This window comes from Anthonomus grandis, assembly GCF_022605725.1.
Source record: "Anthonomus grandis grandis chromosome 1 unlocalized genomic scaffold, icAntGran1.3 Chromosome35, whole genome shotgun sequence".
NCBI classification, from domain to species: domain Eukaryota; kingdom Metazoa; phylum Arthropoda; class Insecta; order Coleoptera; family Curculionidae; genus Anthonomus; species Anthonomus grandis.
This window is the reverse complement of record NW_026088429.1, coordinates 23,090-50,188: the sequence shown is the minus strand read 5'-3', so window position 1 is coordinate 50,188 and position 27,099 is coordinate 23,090. Positions and strand designations below refer to the sequence as shown.

General features: G+C 33.5%; 1 protein-coding gene across 1 annotated transcript; it reads right to left on the bottom strand.

Moving 5' to 3' along the window:
- Positions 1-3,767: 3,767 nt before the first annotated feature.
- Positions 3,768-24,709, bottom strand: LOC126749405 (DNA replication licensing factor Mcm6-like). Its single transcript, XM_050459092.1, has 12 exons — positions 24,406-24,709; positions 23,942-24,350; positions 23,696-23,887; positions 21,077-21,448; positions 18,273-18,444; positions 18,020-18,220; positions 14,518-14,750; positions 14,360-14,451; positions 14,135-14,296; positions 13,990-14,083; positions 5,228-5,497; positions 3,768-4,007 (listed from the first exon to the last, which is right to left on the bottom strand). The coding sequence occupies exons 1-12, from the start codon at positions 24,495-24,497 to the stop codon at positions 3,897-3,899; spliced, it is 2,400 nt and encodes a 799-aa protein (XP_050315049.1). The 5' UTR covers positions 24,498-24,709; the 3' UTR covers positions 3,768-3,896.
- Positions 24,710-27,099: the final 2,390 nt, after the last annotated feature.

The window sequence follows — 27,099 nt, the reverse complement described above, 5'->3', positions numbered from 1 at the left end:
GCGACTGCTGAAATCGCTGCAAAAGGTTTTGAAAAGGCGGGCTTGTTTCCCTGTAATCGCCATAAGTTTGGATCACACGAGTTTCTTAACACAATTGAAGAGTGGTCGAGCAAAATATAGATTTTCGTTTTTTTTTCTCTCAATATATTCTATGTGCCACCGCCAATATCCTACTATGAGATCTAAGTGCCAATTTCACCCTAGGGCTTGCAAACGCCAAAGTTGGGGCCACCTCTATGTCCGGCATCATATTCTTTGCTAATTGATCTAAGTGCCGGTATGCAGGTCGATATTCTTGGTTGGTTTGTCGTTAGATTCGATTGTTATTGTCTGTGTATTTATATGTTAAAGTAATTACAATGAACTCTATTGCGTTTGGCGATAATACAAATACGAAATCAAGAAGAAAAAACCAGCGTGAAGCGAGATTGAGTGGAAAATCTTATGTTACACAAAAATCAAAGCTGCAAAAACCTGGAAAAGCCGTTCCCAAATATGAGGTTAGTACGAGATTTTTAACGATATTTCGCTTGAAATTTTAGACCGCTTGCGGCGCGGCCCGATAGTCAAATCTTTGTAGCCGATAGTTACATTACCCTGAGATTTTTTTAATTTCAGATCACCTGTAAATGTAAATTTAGCTGTAGGGATGTGATTGATATTTTACCATGTCCACGTCAACAGCTTTCCGAGGGACGAGAGCCACTACAGCCGTTCAAAAAGTGAAAAAGAATATCTCAGTCCGGACCCTAATGTCTATAAGCTATTCAACGCTTTTAAAATAAAACATCCTGGTTGCACTATAACATACAAATTCTATAGAAGAGTTTTTATAAAGGGTTTTTCCAAATCTTCCTTTTAGAAGACCTAGAGTTGATACGTGCAAGACTTGTGATTTACTTTTTTTAAGAACCAATGACATAGACTTTAATGTATCAAGAAAAGCTAAAAACGAGCTGGAGTTGCATCATAGAAAAACAGATAAAGCTCTAAAGGTCATTCAAGAAGACAGTGCGAGTAGCACTCTTCCAGGTAGCGATACCTGTACCATTACCATGGATCTACAGAAAGTTTTTTCCCAAAATTAACGCATAGTAGTATGTATTACAGCCGCCAGTTGTCATGCTACAATTTTGGAATACATGTGCAAGATACGTCAGATGGGATAATGTGCATCTGGCATGAAGGACTGTCGAGCCGAGGTGGCAACCAAATGGCATCATGTCTTCTACAAGCCTTGAACACAGGTCAGCTTTCAACTTATAAGCGAAAACTATGTATATGGAGTGACAACTGCGCAGGGCAATTAAAAAACCGAATGTTCATTTTCTTATACATTTTATTAGTAGCCAATGGACATTTTGACACCATCGACCATAAATTTTTAGTTTCCGGCCATAGTTTTTCGTCTTCAGATAGAGATTTTGCCCTTATGGAGAAATAAGCAAAACGTTCTAAGCTTCAGACAGTAAACGATGTCAAAACGGCAATTGTGGCTGCTAGAACTTCCAGGCCATACAGACTCTTAGATATGGGTGAATGTACTTTTTTTGATTTTGATAAACTATCATTAAAACTTATAAATACAATTAAACTAGGCATTACACAAGCGTCGTGGTTACGTGTGACGAAAGAAGAGCCCGGCATAGTATTGTACAAGAAACATTTCAGTGACTTAATAGGATGGGAGAAATGCTGTGTATTAAAAAAGGGTGTGACTGTGCAAAATTTAAAGTCGGTTGAGCTCTTAGCCTTGCCTGGTGTTAAGCAAATAAAGGAAAGTAAGAAAAAAGACCTTCGCGCAATGCTAAAGTACATTGATCTGGACAATAGGGCATTTTTTACCACTATTTTAAATTTTTAATCATTTATTATTTTTGTGGACTTAGATCATTTTCGTTATTTCTTCACTTATTTTGCTTTACGAAGTTTCTTTGATGTCTTACCACAGAACATTTGTTTTAGTTTATTTCTGTGTTTGTTAATAAAGCCAATTGTCCATAAAAACAATTACATTTGTTTTATTTTCCTTATTTGTCAAGTTTTTTTTGATTTCTAGCAATTTTTAATTTTGGCACTTAGATCACTTAGCTCGACCACTCTTCAATTGTTGATCAAACAGTTCCAAATCCACATATGGAAGCTCTACAAAATGATCCCATTCTTGATGAGAATTTAGGAAATCATCCAATAGTATCACCCAGTTCTACAGAGGACATATCTAAACCTACAATGTTTAGAAGTCTTGTTCTGGTTAAAATCAGTTAGACAGTCCCGCAATACCGGCAACTCAGACAAGAGAAGAGAAGCAACAGAAGTTTGTTATTCCTAGCGAAATAAGCCCTGTGCCAGTCTCGAATCCAAGCAAACAAAGTTGCCGTTCCGGATCAGCAGGACATATTACGGGGACGTCATATAAAACGTATAATAAGAAAATAATATTTTTAAAAAAATGTATCACCCTGTATCTTGAAAACTGTGAATTTCCGGACTCATGTTTATAGAAATCAATTTTTTTACAAGGAATCACCCATTGAAATATTTCCGTCTATTTTGACGGAAATATTTCAACTGCGACTGATAACACCCTGTATATCAGTCGCCTGGATCCAAAACCCGACAAGTCCAGGTAAACACAATTCGAGATATTATAGAAAAACTTGTTACGTTTATTCTATTATTAATAAAGATGCAGTTTTTTTAGAAGAATATTGTTTTTAACTAGACATCTTGAAAGTGCATGTACTTTGCAAAAATGAAAGGGATTCCAAAACTGCACAATTGCATTAGATAGTTTGGACATGTCGGTTTTTGCAGATAAAATTTAGTTTCTAATGAAAAAGAAAAAGCATTATTAATAGAAAAGAAAGGTTTATTTGTTAATAGTACAACCAAGCATACACTACTTTAAATTCCAAAGCTATCGGTTTCTGCTTCGCAGTTATTTTCATCAGGGTGTTGACTCTCTTGTGGATTACTTCTTTGAAAGAAATAAGTTCATCTTGATTGTCCCGTTCTTTTCCGTAATGCATCTCCAATAGTTTTGCAATACTTTTCTTCTAATGCTGGTTAATATCGCAGTATTTGGTACTCTTGGGCACATTTGGGAAACTTTATTCCCTCTTTTACATCGACTTTTTGGTGTGCATGTCATTTTTGTAAAACGCTTCCCTCCTTACAAGTGGTACTCCAGTTTTCCCTTTAAAAATTATTATTCTCTTTGAAGATTGGAACTTAAAATGCCAATAGCCTGGTTGCTTTAATACATACAAGTTTTCCAATCATTCACCTCAACATCAGTTCTAACTCTGTAAACAGTGGCAAACTTTTTGATTGATTTGATTTCAGTGCATATTATTTTTTTAATAAATTGTGATAATGAACGTAGAAAGTCTGATCTCTGCTGTTTTTGCAAGGCCTGCACTGTGGAATAAACGGCTAGTTTCACTCTAAACAAATGTGTCCCAAAGTTTGTGGAATAAAATAGCAAAAACGAAGCACAATGCGCTGAAATGGAAATAAATGGTAAGTTTCATTCGACTGACATTTGACATTGACGACGATTCGTTCAGGTTCAGTTCAAGGAAATAAATGGATTTGTCGGGATTTGCTCTATAAAATGTTGATGGACGTGTAGGTTTATGTATCCTAATAATTCTGATGTAATAATAAAGGTTTCGGAAAAAAATATGACTTGTTGACGGATTTGCATCTAGGCGACTGATATTTGTTGTGAAATTACCATATATTTTGATTTACACAGTAAATATCAATACATACCTTTTTGTTTATTTTTCGTAAAAAAAATTAATATATAATGCTGACAAACTATCCTTAATTTGAATTTTGAGACTTAAATATAAGACGAGTTTTGCTTGATCTCAAGTGACACTGAATTACTCTATAACGTAGTTAGGATGGACCACTAGCAATGGATTTTCTTCTTCCTCTTCTTCTTGGGATTTGCCCTTAAGTCCCATTTTTGTTAAAGGGATAATGATTTGATCCTGGAATTTTAGAAAAAAAAACAGTTATTTTAACAGTATCTCGCAGTATGACTATTTGTGCTCTTGACTATATAATTCTACCTGAAGACCAGACTATAAGGAGGAATACACCATTAGATGCCACAAGATGGTGGCATCAGGAGCTAATAAAGTAAATATTAAGGTTTTCATTGACTGTTAAGCTACAGAACCATATTCAGAACGTGACAATCGACCTAAATGCGCTGCTTATGATCTTTTAAGTAAGAAATAAACCATGGCAAAGCTATGCCCCTTATGCTATACAGTTCTAATTTTCGCAGCAGAATCTTATGGCTTACATGATTAAAAGCCTTTGATAAATCGCGGAAACCCCACTATCCTAAAAAAACTGGTGGCGTGATTATTTAACCAAACAATCTGGAAGCTGTTTAACCAATGGAAAATAATGGTGTAAATGGACTCCTCTGTTTTACTTCGTTTTTTTCGAAAACCAGATTAAGACTTACAAAGGATGTTGTTTAAGCGAGATTTGATAACTTGAGTAAAGTACACAACAGGAAAATATGTCTAAATGTTATGTATAATTTTAATAATATCAAATGTGTTCCCACTATGGTCAACTTCTAGGCTTAACTGACAAGTGAGTATATTCCATTCGTTCACCTTTAACTATAATGTTTTTTACGCATATAACACCCAACTCATTTCAGTTAGCACTGATAATGGCTCATACGTCGAAAGCGCTCTGCTACGCTTTTAAAATAAAATTGCTCTGAATACATCTGGTTTGATTAATATGAACAGGAAAATAGGTCTAAAATTGACAGGTATGTCAGGATTTTATGATATACCATCCTCTCTAGAAGATTTTTTTTAACTCATCTAGGTTAGTTGGAAGAATAAAAAATGTCGCACTTCATCGCGGGCCACCCTAGATATGTGGGTATAAAATTTTAAAAATATAGCTCCTTAGAACATTGAAAGGCTAGAATTAGTAAACAACTTCAAATATTTAAAAAAATCATTACTTATATACATATTTGCTAAGTTAAAATGTAGCCTCTTAAATGAAGAGTTTATTCTACAATTTTAACTCCGAATTAACAAATGAACGAAAGAGTTATTATTCTTTGATTGATTTGTCCCGTCCACATGCTAGAAATGGCCGTATTATGTTATGACTTCCTCTGAATAATTTCTATTAATTTTTAAATCGCAAATATTAATTAAAAACTTACGTGGTAAATCAGCCTATCCAGAACCTTCTCCAACAAGTCTTTTTTCTCGATCAGCTCCTCCTCGGATTCAATTTGATCGGCGATATGGTTCAGGTACCACTCGACTACGTCACTCCTGTGCACCCCGGTACCTTCCTCCTCCATTTTGGCTTCCTGTCTCCTCATGTACACCACAATCATGTTGCTCAGGTTCTTGTACTCCTCGAAACTGAGAACCATTTTCTTTTTGCCCGATTGCTGAACCGGAGTTGGAGTCTGCGGCGTCTCTTCCTTTAAGTAGCATATGTTTCAATTTTTTTTAAACAATATTAAGAGATAATAATAATAATAATAATAATAATAAAATGTCTTTACTCAGCAAATGTTACAATAATACCTTTTTACGAAGGCGAAGATTAGCTAGCAGCTTTCGTTAAACTTAATCTTCATTAAAAAAAAATGAATTAATAAATAATAATTGCAACTCTACTCGTTGTACATTATACATGTACATTCGATGATCCCAATATATTAATCGTCCGTCGATTTTCGTTAAATTTTGTAAGTTAAAAGTGTCTAAATTAAATAAGACTAATACCAATATACATATACGGTTTAGAGTGTAGCGTATATTATGATGTAGTAAACAAATTTTAAAATAAAAAGTACATTTACATTGAAATACATTCAGAGAGTCAGGACACGGCAATAAATTGTAATTTATTTATTTATAACAAACACTTACATTATTTCATATTATAAGGTTCATATTGCTTAAGAATTATGAACTTAACAAAATTATTTAAAACATGCACCTAGACGGATAAACATCTGTTTGTGCATATAATGCCCAAGACTATGAAAAATAAATTATATAAACAAAAACAAAGTAATAATACTTATAATAATAATGCCAACGGTGTCAACTGATAATTCGTAATAAATAGGATTACTAGCAGTGTATAACAAGTCCGATTAGCAAGTTAATATTTTAATACATTTTTAAAAAGAAAATAGAAAGAAGTTGGTAACTGAAGCTGTACCTAACGAATTCACTTAAAAAACCCAAATTTATCTAAAGTTAAGAATATATTATACTTCCTTTACCTTTACTTTCCCACATTCTGAACTTGTATGTCATTTGGGAGAATATTATAGAACTTTGGAGCGAAAAATCTTATAAATCTATATCCGAAATTTTTACGAATGTTTGGTATTTTTAAATGTGTGTATTAATATTATTTCTTGTGTAATGTTGGTTATTTAAAGTGGTTTGATTTGTGTGCATAGATACATGTAGATAATATGTATATGGAGTGTACATTAAAAATATCCTCAGAGTATAGAAGTTGAGTCCAGTAACATTTTTCTTTTTTGTTTATAACTCTCAGAATATAATTCTGTACAACGTTGACTTGTTTCACAGAATTATTAGGATATAGCCTATATAGAGAGATAAAACGGATAGTTGTTTGGCCGGATACCGAATATTCGGCGGGCAGCGAGGCCGGAGGGCCGAATATCCGGCGGCCGGATATCCTGCCATCGAAATCGGGTTTATTCGACGTCTTTCGTTTAAAATTCGATTATATCGACCGGGGGCATGTCGTGGCGTCGGTTCCATATTAGTTTAGTTTCTGCGTAGTTTGACCGGGCGCGTGTTGTTGGTGACGTTTCAAAATCGGTTTAGTTCCTGCGTAGATAGAGTGCACATAGTTTTATTGTTTAGAAGTTCTAAATATGTCGTCGAACACAAAAAGGTCGCCAATATGGCAATATTTTGACATAAATAAGGACAACAATAGGTTGGCTGACTGTTTGCTGTGCCAGCTTCAAATATCTCGGGGCAGAGAAGGAAAAAAGGCTGGTAAGTGTGTCCATGGTTGGTTATTTTCGGGTTTGCTTTGCTTAACAAAGCTAAAAGCAAAGAAGAAACTACCATGCTTGAGAAGTCTGATGCCTCTAGTACAAGTTCGTTTTTGAGAACGACAGAAATAACTTTATCAGAATGCGTTTATAAAAATAACTTTATCAGAATGCGTTGAGAGAAAACAAGTTTGGAATGTTAATGATTTAAAGGCAAAAAAATATCATTATTTAATTGCAGAAATGATTGCACTAGATAATGAGCAGCTAGGTATCGTAGAAAGAGTTGGATTTAAAAGACTTCTTCAACATGCTTTACCTCGCTATGAATTACCAAGTCGCACATATATAACCCAAAAAATTATTCCAGATATCTACAACAGAATTATTGAAAAAAATCAAAGGAAGCAATTCAAATGCTGTCGCAATTTCTGTCACTTGATATATGGACGTGTGCGCACAATAACTCTAGCTTTCTGAGTTTCACAGCCCATTGGGTGTCTCCGGAATTCCAACTTCAACACGGAGTTCTTGCTATGAAACCATTCTCCGGAGCCCACACAGGAGAAAACATAGCAAATGAACTTAATGCTATTGCAGCTCGATGGGATATTCACCAAAACCAAATACATGTACTTGTTCATGACAGCGGTGCAAACATGGTGAAAGGTGTTCGCATGGCAGAGTATAGTTCTGCCAGATGTTTCATTCATTCGCTTCAGAGGGTTGTTACTGAGTCATTAAAGATACAGCCCGAAATGATAAGCAAAGGCAGACGTCTCGTTACACATTTTAATCATTCGAGGTTAGCTCAAGAAAACTGTTGGCAATTCAAAAGGAGTTTACCCGAACATCAATTAGTGCAGGATATCAGCACGAGGTGGAATTCCACGTTTTACATGTCAGAACGCTTGTTAGAACAAAAACGTGCTATATCCCTTTATGTTGCCGATTACGACACACTGACTAATTTAACGACTCATTAGTGGTGTCTGATAGAACAATGTGTGAAACTTTTGAAGCCATTCGAAGAGATAACTAAAATCACAAGTGCTGGTCTCTCCTGCATATCCGAAGTAATACCGCATCTAGCAGCATTGAATAAATACCTATGCAAGGATGAGATTGCGCAACGAACAGCTGATTTACCTCATATGAAAGCTGCCTTAAAATCAGAATTGAATTCCTGTTTTAGCTCATTATCTACAGATCCGAATTATCTCATTGCAACTTTCTTGGACCCCAGATTCAAAACAAACTATTTAGGGACTCTCGAAGCTGAAAGAGCGCGACAAAAGATCTTGTTAGAGTTTTTAAAAATGACTTGCGACAAGTCCTCCAGCAGCAGTGATACATCACCATCATCCACACCACCACCTTCTAAAAAAAGCGGAAATGAAACTGATTCCAATGTGACTCGAGATTCCCACGACACCTTTTGGGATTGTTTCAATGAAATAGCACATGAAAATAACAGTCAAAGTCATCAAAGTCAAAATCAAACGAAAAATCCAATTGCAAGAGAGATTGACGGTTATTTAAAGACAGTTCAAATTGATCACAACCGGGATCCGTACGCTTGGTGGTCGGCTAATTTACAAGAGTATCCCAATTTGATGAAGTTTGCCAAAGTATACCTTTCAGCTCCTTGCAGCAGTGTTTTCAGTGAGAGGCTGTTTTCTGAAGCAGGTTTGGTTTACGAAAACAAGCGAAATCGCATGTTGCTGGCAAACGCTGAAAATTTGGTTTTCATTCACCATAATGTACCACTTCTTAATTTTGACTATTAGGTATATGTATTTTTACTTTTAAAATATTTTTAGGTGTAAATTGTTGTTTTATAACGAATAATTTAGTTTTTCAGATGGTTTCTATGACTTTGTTATCTTTAATAAAAGCTTTTAGAAGTATAGTTCGACTATTTTTTGTTATTTACGTTACTGTTTAATTATCCGGTATCCGGCCGGATACTGAGCCAATATCCGGCATCCGGCCGGATAGTAAATGTCGACCGGATAGGCCGGATAGTTACCGGATATCCGTTTCATCTCTAGTCCCTCCCCAGACGATCACTCCGTGTCTCAGAGGAGATTCAACCAACGATCGGTAAACCAATAAGAGTAATTTGCTGTTTAAGATATTTCTTAGAATATAAAAGCGGCAAATAAGTTTGCGTATATTACAAGTCAATTTTAGGATATGTTGATCCCATTTTAGGTGCTTATCAACAATAACACCTGACATGTGGTACTTTATTAATAGGAATTGTCTGTAGTGTAATAATATGTTCAAATGGAGGTCGATTAACTGATATTGCGGTAAAGGCTATATATAAGTCTTTTATTTGCCACTATTTACATGATACTATTTAACGGATTTATTTAACATCTTAAACTATATCTATTTACAAAAATGGCAAAAAGGAGGTTAAAAAACAATTTTAAAAAGATACAGGTTTAACGCCCTGTGTAAAGTAAATTACAAAACTCAAAAAGAAAGAAACAAAATAATAAGTCTAAATTATCTATAAATAATAATAAAAAATACCATATTATCTATATTACTCATAACACAATTCTACACTATTCCACACACACGCCATACACATATATGTATATTGACATTACTAGTGTAATAATACCTACTATAACAACACAATAACGCTCAGTGCCAAATGAATGCGACAAAAATTTAACAGGGAATCATTCTATTCTTGTAAAAATTTCTTATAAAAAAATTTAAATCCGCCTAATGATAATTTTTTGAATCTTTCAGGATATATATATTAAATGAAAAAGATCGTTCGTAAAAAGACGTTGTGTGCAGCGGCGGAGAGATGAATCCTCTATGCCTTAAATTTAAGGAATGAACATCCGTTCGGAATCGAATTTTGTTTGTCAAATACGAGGGACAATTAGAATGAATTATCGAATGAAATAAACTTGCAGCATGTAACTTCCTTCGACATTCCATAGAGAGCCATTTGGTTTCACGCAGTTTGTAGCTTACCGGTTCGCGGCGACGAATACCGTATATAAATCGTAAACAAGATTTTTGAACCCGTTGTATTCTGTCTTTATCTGTTTGATCCAAGCATGGCCCATACACTACGTCAGCAAAATTAAAATGACTCAGCACTAGTGCATCACATAAGTTTATTTTTTGTGATATTGAAAGTAAATGCCTAGATGGAAACAACCTTTTCAAATTTGCATAGTCCAATTAAATACATTTACTTACATGCTGTTTGTATCGAAGGCTGGTGTCAATATAAAGCCCCAAATTACGAGAACAATCAGAATGCGGAAGTCGTTCCGCAGAAGCCATTAAAATTAGATCTTCTTTAAGTTTGATTTTGATGCATTTATAACTAAATTGTGTTTAATAGAAATACTAATCAATCGTTCCAGATCGTTATTAATTTTGCTGGTAGCACTTTGCTTTGCTCAGGAAAAAATTAAAAATATAGTTGTGTATCATCTGCATACAAATGAGCTTTGCAATGATAAATAAAATTGGCGTAATTACTGGCCCTTGAGGAATTCCAATTTTTATAATAGCAGGATCACTAAATGCATTATTAACTTTTAAAGTCTGTGTCCTGTCCCGCAAATAACTCTCAAAGACCCTTAACACTGGACCCCTAATTCCGCACGAATTCAATCGATGATCATGTGGTACCTACAGTATCAAAAGCCTTTGCCAAGTCTAAAAACACTGCCAGACATTTTTTATGTTTGTTCAGATTTTCACTAGCCTGCCTAGTCAACTCATATAAAGCATCTGAAGTACTAAGACCACCAATAAAGCCGAATTGTCTCTGGGATAGCAAATTATTTGTTTGTAAGAAATTTACGAGTCTGTCCTTTAAGCACTTCTCAAATATCTTGGCAAAACTATTGACAACACTTATGGGGAGATAATTACCTATATCAGATTTATCACCCTCCTTATAAATGGGTGATATTATAGAGCAACTATGCCTGTTCTAAATATTAAATTACTAATATGGATCAAAGGACTTATAAGATGAATGTGAAATCTTTTTACAAATCTAGAACTAATGCAGTCAATACCTGGGGCAGATTTATTTTTTAGAGAGAAAATGTGTTTTATTATTTTATTTTTACATGTTGGGCCTAGGAACATTGATGATACGTTTTGTCGCGTTATTTTATATTCGTTTTCGAGTTTTTAAATATTTTTCAGCATATTTATTTCAACGTTTGTAAAATAGTTATTGCAATAATATGCGAGATCTTTATTATTATTGAAATGTCTTTTATGTAATGTATTTCTGAACCCCTATTATTAACGTGATTTGTTACTTCATTTATTACTTTATATATTTTATCCATGTTGTATTTAGATTCGTCAATTTTTACTTTATAGTAATCATTTTTATATTTATTAATGAGTTTATTTAATAAGTTTCTATATGTTTTGTATTGTTCTTTTTTTTACACTAAAAGCTGTTTTTTAATTGTTTTTTTTTTAAATTTATTTCTAATTTTTATAGAGCAAATAATACCTGGAGTATTAACACTTTAATAGTTTTGGAAACAACATTTGAATGGTTTATATTAATATTATTTATACAATCTTCCATATGAATATTGAGAATGAATGAGAATGAGAATTCAATATGAGAATTCAATATGAATATTGAATAGGATGATGATCAGTGACATCATTATCCAGAATAAAAGGAGAATATTTGAATTTAGGATCTTTTTCCTTGTAAGTCTTGTGCAAAACTTACTTTATCTGAAGTTAAAGTTTTAAAGGATCTGAGTTAAAGGAACTTAAGGAGAGTGGAGTTCTTAAATTTATCTGTAAAAATTGTGAGAAATTTGACCATCATACGCCTTATTATTCAGGCTAAGGAAGGAATAGGTCCCTTATTAAAGAAAAAAATTGAAGACCTAGAAAGAACTCATGCAAACAGTATAGGAACGAAATGCACATACAGTCAAATTACAAAAAGAGACCAGACAACGTCTCAGAATAATCAAATAAACCTATCTAGTATTATTATAACTCTAAAACAACAACAATCTGTAGCAACGGAAGCTTAGGTTAAAAAGATAATTAAACCAACAGATTTAAAAATGAGTATCAGGAATACTAGAAGTACAAAAAATTGCAGTTTTCTTATAAATTGCACCAATAAGAGACTTTAAGAGGGGAAGCAGCAAATAAATTAAAAGATTATTATTATTATTATTATATGCTATAACGGCGATCTTAATGGAGAAGAATAATGAAATCCATTAGGGAGCAAAACGAGATTATAGAATATAATTGTGTTCGTATATTTTCAATAAGTAGTGAAGAAATAGTCCATACTTGCAGTGGAGTCGTAGATTAACGTAAAATGAAAATCTTGCAGTTTCCCTCCACTTATTTATTAAGCCTTTAGTTATTTAAAATTCCCTACATGTTTCGGACACAGTGGTGTCCATCATTAGGGGATACCAAAAGGAAATAGTCCTGAACAAAAAGACAAACAGACACAGAAAAAACTTAAGAAATTAATAAAATTTTTGTTGTAAAAATATTGTTTGGTTTAAATTAATAAAAGCCATACTTCGAAAAATGTTAGTAACACACCATCAGGTACCATGGTACTTTTAGAACTTGTCCCATAGATGTCACCTACGTTTCAGTTGAGTATGTTTTCTAGCATACTATTCGGTCCTTGTCAACAACAGAATGTAGACAAATAAAATAAAAAATAATAAAATAAAAAATAAAACAATAATAATAAATAGAGGGTTTTTTTTTGGCGTATATCTGATACCAATTTTAAACCTTTGTAAGTATGCCTCATATTAATTTTGTAAGTTTTTTTTCTGTGTCTGTCTTTTTGTTTTTTTTGTTCAGAACTATTTCCTTTTAGTATTCTCTGATGATGGACACCACTATGTCCATCAACATGTCTGGAATTTTTAAAAAAAAATTAATGTTTAATAAATAAGTGGAGGAAGACTGCAGGATTTTTATTTCACCTATTCAATAAGTATTTACTGGTTTGACTATTTGGACATTTTAATAGTGTAAATTATGAGACAGTTTTGCCATTAACCAAAACTATTTATTCTACACTCGACACGTGTTTCGCTAAGATCTTCGGGAGAAGATTAAAACTGAGCGAAACACGTGCCGTTAATAAATAATGACCCAACCACTTTATTTCCTAAAATGCCTGCCCATACATTAATTTTTTGATGGTATTGGGTATGCCCTTCTACAAATGCATGAGGATTTTCATTGCTCCAATATCTACAGTTATGCTTATTAAAAATCCATTTAGATAAAATGTGCATTCATCGCTGAAGCAGATATTTATTACATGAATAGTATTATCATTAATCGCTTCAGTCATTTTTTCACAAAACTCAACTCGCCTAACGAAATCGTCTTCGGTTAACTCTTGCAATATTTTCATTTTGAATGGATGAAATTTATGAAATTTGGTAACTGTGTGAACAGAGCCTAATGAAATACCAGTGGAAGCAACAATTAGCGTAATGAAGTATTAGGTTTTATTCCAAAATGACCCAAAACTTCAACTTGAGCGACTTCATCCAAAATTCGCCGATGATCACGTTTTGCAACAGATCCAGTTTCAGTAAACTTAGTAACAAGGTCCAAAACATACCTATGCGAAGTTATCTTCTCCGGATGTCTGGCGTTAAACGTGACGGCAGTTTGCCCATAAATTAGAATAATTTCCACTCTTTTTCTATTTCGGCGTTTTTTTTTTTTAAACAGTGGTTTTCGATAAATCCGTGGTGGGAAATTTTCAAATGAACACCCTGTATAAGTAGTTTATGAACTTACTACTTTACTGCTTAATTCCGCAGTACGGTGAGGAAAACTAAGCGACTTTGAAAAATATGTGTTCTACAAACCTCAATAACTTCGTCTTCGTGTATGGAATGGTTTTCGTCTGCCTCAAGGTGTATGTCGGGCTGCTCGACTCGTATAATGGATTTGTTTAATAACCTTGAATAATAAGCAATTATAGAAGAAATAGGGGGGCGAACTAAGGCTTACCTGTATGCTTCTTTGACATGCTTGGGCTGCACCTCGTCGCTAATATCCATTCTCGCCATGGCCTCTGATAAACGTATCATGCTCTCCAATTGTCTCACCGTTATCCTCCAGGTGGATTTACCGGTGGACGAACTGTCTCTCAATCTCAGGCGATTATAGAAACTAAGAAAATAATTGTTTGTTTATACTTACAATTTAATTAAAACCTCCGTATATGCTTCTTACCTTACTAGAAGCTCTCCGGCTTCTTTATTAATAACCGGTTTAAACTTCCTGGCGAAACTTATGTACTGCAGCACTTCTTGTTTGGAATAAACCTGTCATTAATAAAAGAATGATATTTTGAGCCATTTCAATGGTTAAGGCTATAGGTACTGACTCACCCTCTCGACGGTTTCCTCGATATTGCTATGCAAATCGACTATTTTTCTTGCGATCGCATAATCGATAACCTCGTTGCATTCGTCAACCAGTATGAAGAACAAATCGAACCTGGACATGATCGGAGCGGAAAGTTGGATGTTTTGCTGAAGGGACCTGGATCGGTCGTAGCGACCTCCTATTGGGTTGGCAGCTGCCAGAATTGACGTTCTGGCGTTTAAAGTAGCACGAACACCTTAAGAAAACGATATATATACTTATATATGTTACTGTAAATGCCCGAAATTAGGTGAAACCTAGCATTAGTTATTAGTACGAATTATGTTTTTTATAATAACAATATCGACAAATTAAGGATCTCGCTATACAAAGATATCTCTGTTTTTCTTTATCAAATCCTATCCTAGAATTTAATTACTTTGTGTTGTCGTCTGTGGTATCTTTTAAAAAGTAACAATTGGCATCTCATTTATTATACTGGCTGATAAAAAGCGTTTTTATGAAAAAATTAATAGCATAATTGCAGACAAGAACGTTCAGAACAATTTTTACATAAACAGTGACAAGTATAGTGCGATATATATTAACGAAGTGGAAGAATTTATATACTTAACTTAAATATTGAAGGGAATAAGGAGGAAGCTCATCGGTCTTTGGAACAACAAGCAAAAAAAAATGAAAATAATTTCAAATAAGATATTTCCGCCTGCAACACGTGGTTAAAGTAAAAATACCAGACGTAGATCGATCCAAAACGGATTCTCGGATTTTGTTGGCTGTTATACGAGGTTTGTCCGGAAAATACATATAAAAGTGGAATTATATTTTTATTTTACAATTATTCAGACAAAGAGACCTACATAAGTAGAGAAAAAATAAAAACCCTAAATCTCGGTCTCAAAATATTTTTTATATGTCCCGAAGGTTACATGTTTTTCTTAAAATAAAGCATCATCAATAAACAGAAAAACACACGTAATTACAGTAAAACCCTACACTAAAACAAATCAAAGTTTAAAATTAGTTAACATTTCCTTACAAACTAGTAATAACTCTTACGAGATGACCTGCTTAGTACTGACAAATAAAATTTAAAATCGAAGAATACCAACATATTTTATAATAAAAAACAATAACATGGCACAGAGATTTAACAAAAAATATAAAAAGGAAAAACGTGACTAGTGTAGGATTTGAATTTGGATTAAAAGAAAAGCTGTTTGGGCAATTATCAAAAGATATGAAAGGACAGGATCATTAGAGCCAAAAAATAAATCTGGTCGACCAAAAAAAATGACATTAGAGCTGTACGCAAATTAAAACAAATTAGCCAGAATAACTCTTTTATGACTTCTCGTCAAATTCAGATAGAATTACAGGCTCTAGGGATTTGTAATGTGTCCTCAAGGGCTGTAAGACGAAGGTTGCTAGAAGAGAATCTATTTGCACGTAGGCCAGCAAAAAAACCATTGCTTTCAAAAAAGAATCGCTTACTCCGATTGAAATTTGCCCGTCAGCATATACACTGGACAAAGTATGAATGGAAGCATGATGGAATTCAATATGTTAGACGTCCTTCTGGCCAGCGTTTGAATCCCAAGTACACAGTTGAGAATGGAGGTGGATGGTTTGGGGTTGCTTCTCAGGTTATGGAATGAGCCCGTTACATCGCATAGAGGGCATAATGGACAGGTTTATGTACAGGGATATTATCAGAGATATTATGTTGCCCTATGTCGAAGACAATTTACCATTGAGATTCCAATTCCAGCAAGATAATGACCCGAAGCATTCCTCCAAAATTATGAAGCAATTTTTCAAAGAAGAAAAAATACCAGTTTTAAAATGGCCATCCCAGTCACCCGATCTTAATCCCATCGAAAATTTATGGGAAATTGTAGATCGTGATATTAGGGATACAAACTATTCAAATAAAGGTGAATTATTCGAACGGTTGCAACAGAAATGGAAAAATATTGGTTTTAAACTCATAGACAATCTTATTGAATCAATGCCACCCACGTAGATGTCAGACTGTAATAGACAATAATGGGTATTTTACAAAATACTAATATTGTAGATGGTTGTTTGTAATTTTTAAAAAATACTTCGAAAAAAAAAGAGTATTGGTTATTTTTTAAATTTGTCTATTTTGTCCAGCGTATATAGTTATTTCTTATTATTTACCAAATTAGGTTGTTTCTAAAGAATGTTTTATTATTTTTATATATGTTTTTGTTGCCCATAATATACTATTAAATATCTTTATTATAGAATTTTTATTTCCTTTGATTTTTTTAAAAAACCATTTGTCTATCTACTTTTGGCCATCACTGTACGTGTGTTTTTCTGTTTATTGTAGGTCTGACGATACTTTAGACTTAGGGTTTTTATTTTTTCTCTAAATCTATATCTTTGGTTAAGTTCATTAATTTATCTTTCAAAATCCCAAAATTAATTTTTTTGATGCAGGATGATCAAAATCGTTACTCAAATAATGATATTTTCAATTCAATTTTGCGCTATTTTTTTAAATGGAACACTCTGTATCTTGTAACGCGTTTTGATAGATCATTCTTTTATCTTCAATTTAATACCAACAAGTTTGCCTTTATCTCTAACTGTTTTCTCAAAATTTGTTCTTGTGTTGCACCGACTTCAACACCAAAATTTTAACACCCCGTATATTTTTAGGTTCCTTGAGAGCAATAAAGATAACTGTCATAAGAATTACCTATCCGAATTTTGTGTAGTTTAGACAGAAATTAAGGCTTTACATTTTTTTTAGTAAATTTATGTCCTCGGCATAGTGTTTTGCAATGCTGGTAATTAATTCTTTTTAATGAAATTCCTACCATGACTTAAGAAGATTACCTCCTATGGATCCTGTATTTTGTATAGTATTTTTAAAAAGAGCAAAAAAAGCTATTCCTCGATATATATATTAAAAAAGCTAATCAATGAATTGAAAGAAATATTTCTGGACATCTACAATAAAAAGTATTTTCTTTGCCAATCGTTTTTTAATTACCTTATTAAATACAAACTTTTAACGCCTTTTGAGGAATGCAAAAATCATATAAATATTTCAAATATTTTCTAGTGGCATTGCTTAAATAAAAATTATTACAAATAATAAAATATTGAAGAAAAAACTAGTACTCATTGTAAGAAAAATTCAACAACTACAATAAAGGGTTTTTGCTTTGAAATGTTGTTTTCCCAAAAAAAATCTGATTATGTTACCTGAACCCTTAGTATATTATTAAATATCATTCCGAAAATCCACATACTATGCTCATTTTACGTTAAAACTTCTGATGATATCTATACACTGCTAAAATGCCTAGGCCTACATATGATGACGTCACGCGTTAGGCGCTCCGGCCTTATTATAGGAGGTATTGTTTAGACTCATTCGCGTTCTCTTATTATCGATATATCTATTATATCGATTTTTTCAATCAAAATGGGGCAATTTTATAGGTGATTGAATGTGCTTACCCGCTTTGGCGATAGATATGGTTTGTTGTTCCATCGCCTCATGAATGGCCACCTGATCCTTAGGGTCCATTTTATCGAATTCGTCGATGCAACAAACGCCGTTATCGGCCAACATCAGCGCCCCCGCCTCTATAACGAAATCGGACGATTCCTCGTCTTTTACTACGGCCGCGGTAAGACCGGCGGCAGATGACGCTTTGCCTAAACCGGAAAAAATCAGTGCATACATTCAAGTTTACATGTAAAGTTTTACCGGAGGTGTATACTGCTCTCGGTGAAAATTCCGAAACTTGCTTTAAAAATTGACTTTTTGCCGTACTGGGATCCCCCACGATGCAACAATTAAGGTCTCCTCTCAGTGTCGTTCCTTCTTTAGTAGTTTTTGATACTCCGCCAAAGAGCATCAGTAAAATCCCTTTTTTTACCTAAGTAATAATAACTATAAATTAACAAATATGATAATATATGATACTATAAAATCAAACACTTAGACTTGTCCAAAGGAACCATAAAACACCACGTTTGATTTACAATTTTAAAGCATTAAATCCTCATTAATTTTTTTTCTTCGTTTTTTGTCCCTGTGCTTGGCGCATTTAGCCATTTGTTCCAACATAGGAACACATTTATAGCAGAACAGGTTAATATTTAAACTATTATACTATCGGGTAATATAACGCTGTATTCTCATTGTATCTAACTTCAAAAAAAAAAAAAATAAAAAAAGGAATAGTCAAAAATAATTGAGGAGTGATCATACAAAACGCAATAAATCCATTGATGGTATTTTTTTATTTTGTTATTGAATATGTATAAAAACCAAGAGATAATTCCGTCGGTTACATCAGAATCGTTCAAATCGCAATAAATCCTGTTGAAATTATACCCTAAAACTAAGCGGTTTAATCAAAACGTAATAAATCCAAAATAACTTGAAAATTATTCATAATTCATTCAAAGTGTAGTAAATTCAAAAGTGCAACCAAATTACGAATCTGACTAAATCAAAAAACACATCGGGTTCTAATATTATTAAACGACTGAGAGAAAAAGATTGTTTCTATTTAAAAGTTGACAAGGGAAACAAAGTTGTTATTTTAGACAAACCAGAATATTTTAAATGAGTTGATGAACTTATTGAAAATGGTCCATATGAAAACCCTGTATCAAAAATTATTTCGCAAGTTAAGGCAGCATTAAATGACTGTAAATACCTGGTTTCCTCCTCAGAAAAACTGAAGTTACAACTTTCGAACCCAACAATTTAAAAATTATATTGTTTACCAAAAATCCATAAACATGGCAATAAAATGAGACCGATTGTCTCCACTATAGGATCTCCTCAAGTTACATTTCAAAGTTTTTAGTAAAGCAGTTTGAGACATTAAAATTACCTTATGAATGTTTTTCAGTCAAAAACGGCCAACAGTTTATTTCAAAAGTCAATAATTTAATTCTAAGTGAAAATTAAATTCTTGTTTCTTTCGATGTATCTTCCTTGTTCCCGAGCATTCCTATACCAGAAACTTTGGAATATCTTATTGAACTTCTGGAATAATGGTTTCGATAATATCCAAGAAATAATCAAAGTTCGGCCAGGTTACGAAATCTTTTAGGAAACCCAAAAAATAAAATAAAGACCAATGAAAAGTCTGGGATCCATGAGATTAATTTTAACGATTGTGATAAAAAGTAAGTCATTATTGTAAGTTATAGTAAAGCTCAATAAAAAAAAAGGAAAAAGGAAGGAAAAGAAAAAAACTAAACAATATTGATAATAGTGATAATAGTTTGGTTGAAAGACTTGCTCTTTGCATCAAAGTGATGGGACCTTGAGTGTTGAAACGACGTGTTCTTTGCCTTGGTGAATGATTGGTATTAGTATTTATTGCTAGGTATTTGTTGAAAGACGTGCTCTTTGCGACAAGGTCATTAGGACTTGATCGTTAAAATGATGTGCTCTTTGCATTAATGAGTGATGTCTTGTCAAAAGGCCAAAGACCTGCTCTTTGCGTTTAGATCATGAGTATCTAAACGTTGAAATGACGTGCTCTTTGTATTATCAAGTGATTAAAATGGTATTTTGTAGTATACAGGCTAAAATGTAAAATTCGGGAATTAGCCATGTGAGCTTTTTATTAAATTATTAAGTCCGGACCGCCAGAGCATGGTGAATCAGGTAAAATATTTCATTTAATCCTTTTGGAATTGTAAGCAAAAACGCTCGAAATAGCGATATTATTAATGGTAGGTATCGGGTGATGTTTTTAGTGATAGGCAGTCTTGTATGAAACACGATGAAGATTAAACGTATTATTAAGTTATTGAGTGTTTGATTTCTTCAAAAAGGCAGTTATTTCTTACATATATAAGGAGATTTGTAAGTAGTTTTAGATTAGTTTTAATCTTTTCCCGAAGATGCTAACATCGTAAGCGAAACACGTGTCGAGAATATAAATAAAGAGTTTTGGTTAGTGGTAAAACTGTCTCGTAATTTGAGCGTCACGCCAAAGATTCCAACCATAGGACTATTTTTTAAAGGTGACAATCTTGAGGCAAAATACATACTTTTTGCCGACCTAATGACTTTTCTCTAAACATTCCTAAAATTACTTGAAACTATATTATCTCTCGAACTTGATTTTCAAAAATTTAGATAAAAAAGCTTCTGATGCTTGGATTTTCGTGATTCCTTTAATAAAAGTGGAAAAACTTTGCAAAGAAACTTTTAAAGCAAAAATTAAGTCGATCGGAACACTAGAAGTCGAGTTACGACCAAGGTTACCTTAAACTCCTTTCCCGAACATGACGTTCAAAAACTTGAATAAAAAAGCTTCTGTTGCATGAATTTTCTTAATAAAAGCCGATCTGAGCACTAGAAGTGTAGTTATGATTCAAGATACTTCAAGTGTCTTTTTAAAAAAGTAAAAATACTTCCAATACATAGTTTTTTGTAATTTTTTCATTGCAGTTGCAGTGGAAGCTTACCTACACAACAACTACAAAATTTCTGAAATACACTATAACTTACAATAAAAAAAAAACATAGTAACAAACCTCATCATTGCCATGAATACTTGGAAAAAGACTGTTAATCATATTATGATACAGATTTTTGTCGTGGGACATTTCGTACATGTGCCTCCACTCGCCCTCGGTCATCTGTTGTCGCATTATTTCCGGCGTGATGTCCCCCAAAGGCATCTCGATCCCGCCAAATTTTGGATTCGTCGGTTGGACGCTGCACGCCAAAAACGCCATTCGATAATGTAAATCTCGCACCCCCAGCGCCTTTAGACCCCTCACTCCTTCCGCTTCTTCGGAATGTCGATGTTTGGACGCTATTTGGGTTTTTGCTCCCGGAAGGGACATCGCCCCCACGTCTGGGACGACTATTAGGGTGCCGGTAAAGTCGTAACGGTCGCCAGCCTATAATTTAAAATCAATTTTCTTATGAAGATATAAATGTTTTTAATGAAAGTGAAAGAACCTAATTGCCTGGCCTGATGAGCAGATTGATTACATAAATATAGGATCTAGAATTTCTTTGAAAAATATCTGTGATAAATTTCTTTATCGTCTCTTTGTCAATCATTTTTAGAGAATTGCTTCTCAATTCGGGGTGGGTTGCCACACGGTGGGTTATGCTACTCGGATCTGTTATAGATCCATCACGGATTGGGGCTTATTTAATTTTTGAGGGTTTTACCTGGGAAAATATATTCGTTGACGACAATGTGAACTTGTTTTTTAATTACTTTGTCGACTCCATTATTGTTACAGAAAACGCCCTCCCCCCCCCACACTCACCAGAATTCAACCACAAGTAGACGCTCTACAAAAGATTGAAAATAGCATCGCCCGTGCCGACTCTCTCTCGAAAACCAAACTGATAGACGCAAAAAAGTCCATGTGTCTTGAGAAAGTCCATCACACAAGTTTTAACCAAGTCAGTGTGAAGCAGAACTATTGGCCCATATCCCTTGTACAATGGAATCATCAAAGCCTCTTTAAGGAAAAGATCCAAATGAAAAAGCTTCAGAAAGTGCAAAAAGATTTGTGGTAATGTAGCAAGTACTTTCACCAAAACTCCATCCCACCCACCAGAATTATTACTCTTTATGTCACGCAGGACAGCTTCAATCTCATTTGAATCTGTAGGTCCAAGGAAAAATTCAGGAACTTGAATTCTAGTAAGATAAGAGACTGAACTGACATTACCCAAAGCTTACCCTGACATTTCCAAAAATATAATTATATAGTCTTTGATCTAGTTTTGCACCTAGACAACAGAATGCTTGTATGTGCATATGAATTAAGTTAAATTTAACTAAAATGTTTAAATTTAAAATACTACTCAAAAAAAAATCCCTAAACTGCATAATTAACTTAGTTACTATGACAAATAGAAGTAGATATTTTGCATTTGAAATATAAATGGTTTATACTTTTTACTAAAAATTTAACTTAAATAAGTTTTCAAATTAATATACATAAGTTTTTTGGCTGACCAGCAGTACTAAATGTTTATTATCATTTATTCTGGTCTGATAAGAATGGATTATTTTGTTATAGAAGAATATACAATTTTTAAATATTAAAGACACTATTGTCATACAACCTATCAGTGCTTTGCAATTTACTTTTTTTTATAAATAACCTTTAGAATGTAGTTCTGCACAATTTGTAAAGTTCATAATAAAGTTTTACAGGTTTCACCTCACACTAGCATAACTGAACAAAGACTCCACTAAGGATTTATAGAATAAAATAGTGAGCTGTACTGTGATAATTAATATCTCTCTTAGAATATAGAATTTTTAAACCAAATTTCTAATTTTGGATGCAACATTATTAATATGAGTCAACCATTTAAGATTCTGGTCTATCGTAATACCAAGGTAAATATAATAATTCACTCATTACATGAGTGAATAACATCTGTATCAATTATATTTATGGGATTGAAAGTTGGTCTATTGATTGTTTTTTGAGAGAAAGCAACATAAACATACTGTGTTTTTTGGATGTTAACAGATAGTTTAAAACTAACTTACCATTCTTTTAGTTCTCGCTCCTTATTATAATTGCTACATAAATCATAACAAAAATAATAGAAATGTAGAAATGCAGATCTTCCAAATGTTCTCTTTAATAGACCTAATAGCTTGGCTTATATATATTTTATGCATTGAACCAAAAGTGTATAATCACCTACCAGAGTGTCTAAGAATAAAGCTTTATAAAAAAATTTAAAAAGATACATATTGTAAAATGGATCATTTTAATACATTTTAGGGTAAATATTAGGGTAATTTTAATAATTTTTATGTTGATAAATAACATCAAAAGTTTTTTAATACCATAAACAGTTCATACCCCTTATAGTAACACCTTATAGTATCACTGTGAGTTCAAGCAGGTAACATCATTATACAATAATTGTTAGTGTATTAGTTTAAGTTAAAATTGTAAAAAGCTGTTACTGAAATAAATAACCTTGAATCTTATAGGGTTTTAAATACAAAAAATGTCTTATAGTTTTACGGTTTGAAAATGAAATTCTTTAGTTCTCCTGATTAATTCTTCGCAATCAAAATATCTATACAACAGTAGCACTAAGATATTATAATTTTAAAATGATATTGAAAACTAAGAACCATAAATTGACCTTACCTGAACACTTTCAACATTTTCTGCTCTCAAAATGACCTCCACACTTCTAGGTACACACCCTCGAGGCAACTCCGCTTGTGTCTCTTGGATTCTAACCTTTTGGAAATCGACAAACTTGGACTTGTCCACGTTCAACATAAACCTTCTTCTGTTATTACATACAGGGTTTCTGCATATGGTTGGATTGGTGTACTAAAAGTTTAGAAGTAGCCATACAGAGCAAATAAATAATAATATTTTACTGACCTTAAATTGCTGTTCAACATCTTTAACAACAGTTTGACAGTCAAGACAAACAAAAGTTCCAGAAACCAGCTCTGGATGTACCGGGTGTGTCCTGATAACTTGTCCAGAAATCCTTATGAGGGTGCCAATTTTATCGGTTTTTAATTCTCTAACCACATGCCTTGTGGGTACATCCATAAAAGCTATATAACAGTCTTTTTCTTTCTTAAGTTCCGTACGGTCCTTCACAAAGTTGGATACGGCTTGGCACAGGTAAGGGTAAATCCTATAGTACTCTTCGATAATTGTAGTCGCAAGGTTCTGATTATACTTCTCGACATCTTCAAAGCTAACTTCTATGATGCTACGCTCCTCATTTTGTAGCTCTTTGGCTGGCTCCAAGTATTTGAGCTCTCCTTCTTCCTTGTATCTGTAATAGGAGTTTAAAAACTGAGTGGCGTTGCTCTAAAGGGAGGCTCACTTACTCTTCAAGGAAATCTTGGAACAGCTTTTGACATCTTATGCCGATTTCATCCCTGTGTTGGCGCTGACCTACATTTACATCAGCCACATCCATGTTTATTTAACGGATATATATCCTATTAAATGTGTTGAAATAAAAAAGATTTACTACGAAGTTTAATTAACACAAAAAATAACAAATAACATAGGTAAAGGGGGAGGGGCAGTTATTTTGGCGCCAAAATATTTTGACATTGACGTTTGGGAATGACAATGGAACGATGTAAAGCCGCGTACACACACATAAAACAAAACGTTGTATCGTGTAGGCATAACATATGGACGGTCCATCCATTTTATAATTTTATTTAAATAATAAAACTTACTTTATATCCTAGTAGTCGTCATTTATTTTTCAATGGATTGGGAATCCAGGTATATTTATTAAATACGTGACGTCGGCAAACGTCTTTATACTGTCGGGTATATTTGAAGGTACATTTTCGTCCATAAGGTTGCGCATCTTCCCAAATATTCAATAAACCTTATAAGAAGCTCTCGCCGCTAGGTGTCCAGTCCAAGTCTGAATACTATTGGCTGCGATTTTTAAATCAAAATAAGACAATTCACAATAATTCGGTTTTGAGAAACAGTAAACGTATGCTGATACATTATCGACGTATTCAATAAGAAGGAAGCTATGCCTGATGCAGACGACATATCCAACCGTGTCGTTTACAACTCGTCAAAATTTAGGCAATCCGCTATACTCACAATTGAAAATGTTATTTAGAATCAGTCATAGCGAGTGATCGTGTCGAGTCGTGATTTTAGAATCCCAATGATGGTTTTAAAACAATGTCAATGAAAAAATAAATTTAGTTGACGTGACAAGTCACGCGTCAAACGTCAACGTCGTGAACTTCATTACCGTTATACATTTTTTGTTGGTAACATTGAAAATGTTTAGAGTGACCAAGATCAAAACGACGCAACCACTATAAAAATGGCGGCCACCAAGCAGTTGTCATTTTTGGGTATGGTGGCCATATGCATAAGCGGTCCAGGTATATGTATTTATTAAGTTCGTGGTATTCTCTTTCTGTAATAATTCTTCAAAATGACAACGACAAGTGACAGATGTCAAATCGATGATGTTAAAAATAACCAACAGTCTTGCCAACGTCGCCAAATGACAGTGATATCTGTCACACCGTAGTAGTACCGTAAAAGTATTAATATACGGAACGTTCTCCACGCTAATGAGATCTAGAACATCGCAACTGAATTGCATGACTGCACGTCAAATTTGCACGACCACTATTAGACGAGGGCCGCGAATTTCGAGACCGTTGTTTTAATTTTACGGCCCTGTTATGGAACGTCGTGATCAGGGAATCCCACTGCTAGACCTATCGCTAACTTCTTTCTTATGTTTTTCCATATTAACACAAGTAAAAATAAAAATCGTTATGTTATTTTTAATCAGGGGCGCACTACGTAGTAAATTATAATAACATATTCGGACTGGACGCGAATATAATCATTTTTATTTACATTACCACCAAAAGTAGAATGCATTTTTTTGCATGAAATTCCTTTATTTAGAATTCCATGCCTCGTCGGCCCGGGCCACGTAGGATAGATATCATTTTTTTATGTATCAGCAACGGGTCGAAAACAATTACGTCTCGTTTAAATTATTGCGTTTCATATCGAATACGGATCCAGTGTTACGTCAAATGTGTAGTTTGTACTAATAGTGAAGAAGTCTTTAATCCACAAAATAAATGCCAATCATGTTTTAAGAGTTATGCATTTCGGTATAAGATCACATCACGTAGCGATCACACCACACAACATAGTGTTTTCATTACCTATGTTGTACAATTGGTATGTACAGAGTCATTTCTTATATTTTTCCACCTCCCTTCACTTTTTTGGTATAAAAACTGTTATACCATTGTAAAAGTAAACATGGAATGTCTACGAATATACTGGATATTACAAAATTCATTGCAAACATTTTAAGAGTTTCTTGCATTTTTTCGGTACAATTAATTTGATTTGACAAAAATTAAAGCAGCCACACAAAAAAACGAAAATGACTTGGTTTTTCTAATTTGATTGTCGGGTTTAATAATGCTCCTCCAGCGATTTTCTCAAAAACGGTTAATTGTATTGAAAAAATGCGAAAAAACCAAAATTTTATACAATTAGATTTACATAATTTTTGAGACAGAAAATGAAAAGAGCCCCTAAAAATGGAGACCTACAAATTTTCAGGAGATTTGGCGCTGTTCAGTTCCAAATGATTTTGATTTTCAACAATCAATTTGCGCGAACTATAGCTAGCGAACTATTGCACAACACCCTGTATAGTGTTATAGATACAGGCTGTTGTACAAAAGAGACATTTTTTAAATGCGACACTATGTATTTTATTTTTTTAAGAAGTAACTTAAGTCTTTTTATTCCTCTTTAATAAAAAATTTATAAATTTATGAATGCTTAATTAATTTTATTTTTGAAGTAAATGATTAAGGGCTGAATCAAATGTTAATATAAAGACCTTTTTTTAAATAAGAATAAAAAGACCTACCATTTGGGAAATGAAAAAACTTGGTGTCCCATTTAAGAAACACTCTGTATACATAACACTACACTTTTACATTGTCGATTGGGGGAAGTGTGCGCACTTTTGTGTTTTTTATCGC